This window comes from Sturnira hondurensis, unplaced genomic scaffold (assembly GCF_014824575.4).
Source record: "Sturnira hondurensis isolate 20B ecotype Veracruz unplaced genomic scaffold, ASM1482457v3 Scaffold0017394, whole genome shotgun sequence".
NCBI classification, from domain to species: domain Eukaryota; kingdom Metazoa; phylum Chordata; class Mammalia; order Chiroptera; family Phyllostomidae; genus Sturnira; species Sturnira hondurensis.
Window position 1 is genome coordinate 483285 of NW_028090025.1, and position 8823 is coordinate 492107.

At 37.4% G+C, this 8823-nt stretch overlaps 1 protein-coding gene across 2 annotated transcripts in view; it reads left to right on the plus strand.

Moving 5' to 3' along the window:
• RBM41 (RNA binding motif protein 41) overlaps window positions 1-5982 on the plus strand; it is a 120018-nt gene extending 114036 nt beyond the window's left edge. For both annotated transcript variants that reach the window (XM_037067664.1, XM_037067666.1), the window contains exons 6-7: window positions 3135-3282; window positions 4772-5982. In XM_037067664.1, the coding sequence (XP_036923559.1) occupies window positions 3135-3282; window positions 4772-4938 (315 nt within the window). In that variant the 3' untranslated portion in view covers window positions 4939-5982. The remainder of the gene's footprint in view (window positions 1-3134; window positions 3283-4771) is intronic.
• The last annotated feature ends 2841 nt before the right edge of the window (window positions 5983-8823 follow it).

Genomic DNA, 8823 nt, shown 5'->3' on the forward strand with positions numbered 1-8823 from the left:
CTTCCCATTGTTTGTGTTGTTCTTCTTGTTGGCTTCAGCTTCTTAAAGTGGTCTCTTCTGGGTTCCTGGGTTTATGGTGAGAACTTCTGTGGTAAGATGCCTGTGAGATTCAGTGGTGCAGTCTCCTGCAGGTATTTTGGTGTTCTCCACTTCCACCTACTCCTCTTTTTGGCTTCCAGCTGGTCAAACCTTTTCTTCTGGTCTCCCTAGCTACAGCAGCCTGAGGGGCTATTAGTGTGGCCTTTCTCTCCTCTCGGTGAACTTAGCTGGTCTCGCCAGTGCCCTCCCAAGATCCAGAATGGTGCCGCTCTCCTGTGCCCCGCTGAGAGCAGGTTTTTCCCCAGGCTTCCCAATTCTGGCCTGGCGTGAGGGCACGCACTCCCAGCCAGGCTTTCCTGGTCTCGCAGGCTTGGGCTTGGACCCTTCCCAGTGCTGTGGCTGCACACACTGGGCAACTCACAATTCTTCCAAGCTGGCAACCACAGCCTGACTCCCGGTGCTTCTCAGTCTGAGCCCAGCTGGGTAGGGATGAATCTGGCAATTTGCGCTTCCCCAGGGGTCCTGTCAGTCTCGGGCAGAGCCCCGAGGCTGTGTGAGCGCCCGCTGGAGTCCCTGGCTGAAGTCCCCAGCTAGAGTCCCCGGCTGGAGTCCCCCAGTATTGGGAATGCGCACCACTGGGAATGCGTGCCACCGGGAATGCACGCCACCAGGAATGCACGGGATTCCCAGACTTCCAAGCTGGTGACCACACTGGATTCTGGATGCTTCTCAGTCTGCGCCCAGCTGGGTAGGGATGGATATGGCGATTGGCGCTTCCCCAGGGGCCCTGTAAGTCAAGCACCGCAGTGCCCCATGCTGTGTGAGCGCCCGCTGGAGTCGCCAGCTGGAGTCGCCAGCCAGCTGGAGTCGCCAGCTGGAGTCCCCCGGTATAGGGAATGCGCACCTCCGGGAATGTGCGCCACTCAGCCCTCCAAGCCAGCAACTACAGCCTGCCTTCGGGTGCTTCTCAGCCTGCGGCTGGCTAGGTAGGGAGGGAGCTGGTGACTGGTGCTCTTCCAGGGGCACTGACCATATCCCGAATCTCCCCCGAGACTGTGGGAGCGCCGGCTCAGGCTACTGGGAATGCTGGGGCCCCTCAGTTCCCCAAACTGGCAAACACAGTCTGACTCCACGGGTTATCAGAGCTCTCTGGTTTGCTTCCCAATGCCCACTCCTCTCTCTGCCACTACAGGCAAACCGATCTCTCCTGGTGTTTTCCAATCTGCACCCTGCTGGTTAGAGAGGATGTTGGTGACTAGTTCTCTCATAGGGTTGTCGTTGTTGCCCTCCCTCTGCTCTCAGAGATCAGGGCGGCCCTGCCAGGGCCCTGGCGCTGCCGCCGGCGAAGGGCCCGCAGCCTCTGTGCTGTTCCCTCGTACCTTGCTGATCTGAGGTCCGTCTCCTCTCCTCAACCTCTCATCATTCAGTGTCCGCTATACTCTCTGGGGTCCTGCCGTCCCATATGCTGGGTCCCTGTTGGGTGTTCGCCGTGCTCTTCTGCAGCGCAGCCTGGTTTTTCTCCGGCGAGTGAAGGGAAGGAAATCCTTTGTCCTACTCCGCCGCCATCTTCCTCCGGAGCCTCCTCTTGTGATATTTTTGACTTAAAGTTTATTTAGTCTGATACCCATGCTCTCTTTTTGTTACCATGTGCATGGATTTTTTTTTCTATTCTTTCATTTTCAGCCTATGTGTGGCCTTAAATCTAAAGTGAGTTTCATGTAGACAGCATACATTGGATCTTATTTTTTATTCATTTGGCTACTGTATGTCTTTGGGAGTTTAATCCATTTATATGTAAAGTGATTATTGATAGGGAAGGACTTAATATTGCCATTTATTAGTTTTCTATCTTGGAACTCTTTTGTTCCTCTTTTTCTTAGTGTCTACCTTTGTGTTTCATTGATTTTTTTTTTGTAGTAATATGCTTTTTTTCTCCCTCATTTTCTTTTCTGTATTTTCTATAGGTGTTTTCTTGTGGTTAAAATCAACCTTACTTAAAATTATAACACATTACTTAGAGTTTAAAAAAATCTATTTTAAGGCAATAGATGTTAAGTTCAATCACATTAAAGAGCTCTATTTTATTTTCTTGAATGTTCTTTTTAAAAAAATAGCATCCAATTCCCAATAGATAGATTTTTGAAGATTATTTTTTCTTTGGATGTTCTCTGGTTTTCCTGCTTGCTTTCATTTCTGTTTTTTTGTTTTGTTCTCTTTCACATTGGAGACTTTCCTCAGATGACTGAGAATCATGCTTGTATTTATGAGTAGGGACCAAAATCAAATTGGAAGCTTTGAGTACTTGAGTCATCCTTGTTTACTTTGAGCTACAGTTTAAAGTCATCTGGCTGGTCCATTTGTTGGCAAAATTAGAATTTTTGGATCTTTCCTCTTGGGGCTAATTTGATTCTTCAGGGAAGACACTTATAAACTCTGGCGTGGGAGGGTACTAACCAGCACTGTAGAAGCCAAAAGGGGGAAACTGTCTGGGGTATCCTCAGCCTTCAGTATATATTATTTATCTTCATTTTCTTGCTTTCAGACACAGTATTTATACCTTCAACTGTGTCTGTCATTCCTTATATTCAGAGAATGAACTTTCAGTATTTGCCAGGATTTGGGAATGGCCTTTTACTCGGTAGTATATTGTAGGGGAGGATATGTTAAGGTCTAGTTGGTTTTTAAATAGATTTCAACCTACCCACCTTGTCTTAACCCCATCCCCTTACATCTGTTTCCAGAGATTCCTGAAGCTATCAATTTCTAAACTATTTTAGAATTCTTAGTTATAGTTTGGATTGGTTCCTGGCTTTCCCCACTGCTGCTTGAAGATTCAGCTTTCTTGAGTATACTTATCCAATATTTCCCAGTTTCCAGAATACTGTAGATACTGCTTCTTTTCCTCGTTCTTCCTGACCTTGCAGGTTTGTTTGAAAAAACATCCTCCAGTTTTTGAGAATTTTCTGGAGGGAATGAACGTAAATACATGTGTTCCCTCCACCATCTCAATCTGAAACTAGTGAATTATAACCACAGTGAAATAGTTGCCTTTCCTCTCTAATGTGATATTTCTCTTGATCTTTTGTTTATTTTAGGTGTTATACCTGAAGAACCTTAGCCCTCAGGTGACTGAAAGAGATCTTGTCTCATTATTCGCTCGGTTCCAGGAGAAAAAAGGGCCTCCAGTTCAATTCAGAATGATGACTGGACGAATGAGGGGACAAGCTTTTATCACCTTTCCCAGTAAGTAGCTTTATCTGGATAATTATTCATTTGTAGCATCAGCATTAAAGACTACTTATGCCCTCTCCAATTTAGATACAGTCCTTTGATTTCTCTATAACACATGAAAAGCATGTGCTTAAATAAGCACGTGGGAATATGGGAAGAGAAGTAAGCAAAATATGAATTAATTGTTCCTCTGTCCTCACTTCTATGCTTCCTTTCCACTATTGACTGTGTCCATAACCACCGTACTCCATTGTCCTCAATTTTCCTCAGCCTCTGCACTTTCTTCTAGCTTTATGAAAATTTACGTTATCTTTAAAAATTTTACCTTTGCTCATAATAGTATTTGTAGTCCAAGTTATAATTATATTATTTATTAGTATATTGATATTCTGATCAGAACACTTATACTTGCTTAATGTCCTATTCTTTTATTTATTTATTTTTTTTTGCTGGAGGTAGGGTATGAGCTGTACTTTTTATTATTCCTAAGTTATCATCATTTATAAATAGCCTAGTAATATATGTACAGGCAAGTGATTTACACTTGAGCAGTTCCAAATTCCACTCTTTTCATGTAGTTTTGTACCATCTTTCCTATCTTATTGAGGGTTTGTGGATTATATACGCTAGTACTTTTTAGCCTTTTTAAGTGTAAGGATTCTTTTTAAACTTAAACATATCTTCCGTGGACCCCACCTAATATGATCTTTTAATTGAAATATATATATAATAAAAAGGCTTTATAAACTAAGCACTTTCAAATGGATAGCTGTTTTACTAATCTTAATAGCAGCTATACACATTTGAAAATTTGTAGTACATATATAAATTGTGACATAAGTTGGTTCAGCCTAAAAATATTGCTTGTGTACTTTTGATTTCACCAATTCAGGGCAATAATTCTGCTTCTTCCTGATTTCCTACATCAAGGCTCTGAGACTCATAAGTTAAATACTTCTGCTGTACACTGTGTACTCTTACATCTCAAGTTTTCACATGCTTACAGGGGTTAATTATTACACTCATTTATCTTAATGAAGGCCTCCACAATCACTCTCCTGTCAAAAGAAAAAAAAAGAAGCAAAATGTCCCTAATATTGTGCTAACCTCTTTTATTTGTGTTGCCCATTTTGAAAATGATTTTATTCTCACAATACCTATAATCTGTTATCTAAGGTAGAGGCTTGTGTATTAGTACTTATAGCTTAGCCTTTTTTAGCACACTATCTATATTCTTGTTTCTTTACCTAGATCTTTAAATTAGGAAGTACTCTCAAACACCTATTTTAAGGTTTTTTATCATTATTTTTAGCCATTAGTTTAATCTTGCTGAGTTATACAAATTTGAGATTATGGCAAAATTAATAAAATCACATAGGTATATGTCCTTATACCCTGCATTTAACTCCAAGGCAAAGATAAATAGACACATAAACTAAGCTTGTAATGGAATTGAATTATTATACCCTGTGTAAATTGATTCTCTCTGTTTTTTTTTTAGATAAGGAGATAGCATGGCAAGCATTTCATCTAGTAAATGGATATAAACTACATGGGAAAACATTGGTAATAGAATTTGGAAAGAACAAAAAGCAACAGTCAGATCTCCAGGCTGTGTCTCTTGTTTCACCTGCCACAGAAAGCACTACAGAAATTAGTGGCAGCTAGAAGATATATGCATTGTGATCCCAGGAGGTATTTCTTGCATCGGAATCTCTGATCTAGGATTTCTATATAGATAGCAGTTTGTTCAGAATTGAAGAAGAGAAACTGAAGAAGAGAAAAATATAACTAAGATAATCCCTTTAGCTTTTAGAAAGAATTGGTAGAAAGTATCTTTATAATCAAAGACTCTATAGGACAGACTAGATGCTGAGTCTGAAGTGTACAGTACAAAGAGTATAATTTTCTTGGGATAAATTATAAAGGATTATTTCCAAGGATTTAACTAAATATTTATAGTTTATCTGTGGTTTTAAAGACTTGTCCCTTGAGATAGTATTGTTTCTAAGACTGTTTCCTATATACAGAACTAAAAACCTAAATGTTGGAATATTTATTTATTAGAGCCCATTTGTCCCTAATTGTATTCATGTGGTAAATAAATCACCAGGACCCCAGGTCTAAACATCAACAAATGCTGTTAAATGAGAACTATCATCAGTAACCGTAGTTTCATAAGTCAGTATACATATTTAATGAATACTTCCCATTAAGTTGTCAGTGTTTTCAAAAAGCCATATATTTTTATAATGAAACCATCTAGATGTAAATATTGATGTTCTTCTGGTCAGTTATAGCTAGCTACCATTGAGTAATCATTGAATTCAAAGCAATAAGCATCAGATAAGCATCTAATATATGTTAGGTATTAGGTATACCCATTTAAGAGGAACATACTAGCAAAAAATACTAAAGGGCAAATGGGAAGAAAGAGTTCTCTAGAAGAGAGGCAGCCAATCCCAGATACCCCAGTTGTTTATTTATAGTTGCTGAAGAGTAGAAAGACAATAAGGTATAGAGAAGGTAGTACAAACTTTGGACTCAGACCCGTGTTTGAATTTCACAGCCACACTTATCACTCCATGACCTTGGCAAGTCACTTAACCTAAACCTCAGTTTTCTCATCTATAAAATGAGGAAAATAATACTACCTACCTTGTTGTGTAGTGAGAATTCGATGAGATGGTATTATCCAGATTAAGGAGCAGGGGAAAAAAAGAAGGAAAAACTGAACAGAGTATAGGACCATTAACCCTGTAGAAGTCACAGTCAAAATAATTGCAGCATATGTCTCATCTATCCCAGAAATATATTCATTACTAGTATATGCTAAAATGTGAAAAAAATTAAAAACACAGATTTGTATTTATTATATTTATATATAAAATACATTATTTTTAATTTATTTTCAGTTACAATCTAAAATTTAAAGAAATGTAAAAATATAAAGAATAATTTTTCTTTTTCAAATAACAGAAACATGGATATTGCTAAAAATGTAACCAAAAAAGTCTGTGACATTAATTAATTAGAATCTTCATGGTTGGCTTCACCAAGCATTTGTAACAGTCATTGCAGACAATATTGGTATGCTCAAGGAATACATAATTTTCACAACACTGGCAAAAATATTTTGATAAGCACCTCATTTGGGATGCATAGCACCTAACATACCTTCAAAACATGTTATAACCCAACTGATGGCTTAAAGGTCATGGTTTAATATTAGTCATGTACAAACATGCAGCTAGTCATGACCTTGAACCTATGCACCTGCTATATGTAATAATATTTAAGAGAAGAGTTTGTATTTCAGATAAGCCACAACCTCCTCAGGGTTAAGTACTCCAACATACTTGTAACTGGAGTACCAGAAAAAAGAGAAGAGAAAGAAAGCAGAAAGAAATTCTGATAAATAATGGCTGTGAACACCCAAAATTTGATGAGAAATATTATCTACTCATCCAAGAATTTCAGCAAACCCCAAGTAGTATGGTAAACAAGAAGAAATCCACAGATACATTACAATAAAAATGCTAAAACAAAGACAGAACGTTTGGAAGCAACATGAAAAAAAATGAACCATTACTCTCAGTGGAACCCCAATAAGATTAATAGCTGATTTCTCATCAGAAATAATGGAGATGGCAGTGGGATGACATATTCAAGGTGCTTAAAGAAAAAAACTCAATATAGAATTCTGCATCCAATAAAACTAATTTTCAAAAATGAAGATTAAATAAAGACATCCCCACATAATCAAAAACTGGAAGAATAGGTTGCAGGCACACCTAATTTACAGGAAATTCTTCAGGTGGGAAGCAAGTGACCTTAGACAGTAACTTGAATCTATACATATAAAAATACAGCATGGCTAAAGTTAATTATGTAATTATAAAAGTCCATCTAGGTGCATTTTTCTTTATTTTAATTAATTTAAAAATCAATTTTATAAAACAGTATGTATATAGTTGCCCTTTGGGACCTATAACATATGAAACTATTGCCAATAACAGGACAAAAAAACATGGGTGGAAGCAAAACTTAAAGAATTGACTCCAGGTGGTAACTCAAATCCACTGAAACAAATGAAGAAAATTAAAAATGGGAAATAAAGTTATTAAAAAGCTGTGAATATATACTTACTCTTCTCTCACCTTTAAAAGACAAAATTATGTTAAATTATTACGATGTATTGTTGGGCTTATAACAGAAATATTATCTAATAATATCATAAAGAAGTAGAAAAATGAATAGGTTTATATAGGAATAAGGTTTTAATATCTCATTGGGATTATGATATATTTGAAGCCAATTCGGTTAAGACATGCATGGTAAACCCTTAGAGCAACAACTAAGAAATAACTGAAAATAGTGAAAATATTATTAAACAGATTTAAGTATCACAATATAAAAGTTTCAAGGTAAAGCCATACAAAAAGAGGAATGGAGAAACAAAAACAAGAAAAACTTGAGACATACAGAATAGAAACAGCCCTGGCTAGTGTGACTCAGTACATTGAGTGCTGGCCTGCAAACTAAAGGGTTACTGTTTCAATTCCCAATCAGGGCATATACCTGGGTTGCCAGCAGGTCCCCAGTAGGGGGCTTACATAGGTGACCACACATTGGTGTTTCTCTCCCTCTCTTTCTCCCTCCACCCTCTGGTCTGAAAATAAATAATTAAAATTTAAAAAAAAACAACAAAACAGTAAATTGACATTCCTAAATACACCTGTGTGAATAATAACAATAAATATGCATGCATTAAACAATGCAAGCAAAAGGCAGAGGTTGTCAGACTGTGGGGGGAAGTAGGATTTACCTCTATACTATTTATCAGAGTCATACTTTAAATTAAAGGTGCAAACAGATTAAAGGTAAAAAGATAGAAAAAACATCAGGCAAATGGCAGCTATAGGAAAGCTGGATTGGCCATACTAATAATATCAGATAAAATGATTTTAAAACAAAGGCTGTTATTAGAGATAGAGTGACATTTTAACTAAAAGATTCACTATATCAGAAAGATTTAAAAAATGTAAATATATATGCTCTTAACAACAAAGCACCAAAATACATGAATCAAAAATGAACTGATAAAAGAGGAAAGTATTCTAGTCTACAATAAGAGTTGGGGAATTTAATACCCCATTTTCAATAACAATAGACAGAAAATAACAATGAATTAAAAGACTTGAAAAATGCTATAAACATGTAGACCTTAGAGAGATCAATCATGTAGACTTTAAAGAGATCTATGGAACACTCCACACAAGAGCAGAATACACATTCTTCTCTAGTGTACATGAAATATCTTCAGGATATACCATAACACAAACCTGAAATTTAAGTGAACTGAAACTATGCAAACTGTTCTCTGATTACATGGAGTAAAACTAGAAATCAATAACAGAAAGTTGGAAAACTCACAAATGTGAATTAAACACACTTAAATGACTAATTAGTTAAAGGAGATATCACAAGGGAAATAACAAAATCTTTTTAGGTGAATGAAAATGAAGACAACATACCAAAACTTATGGGATG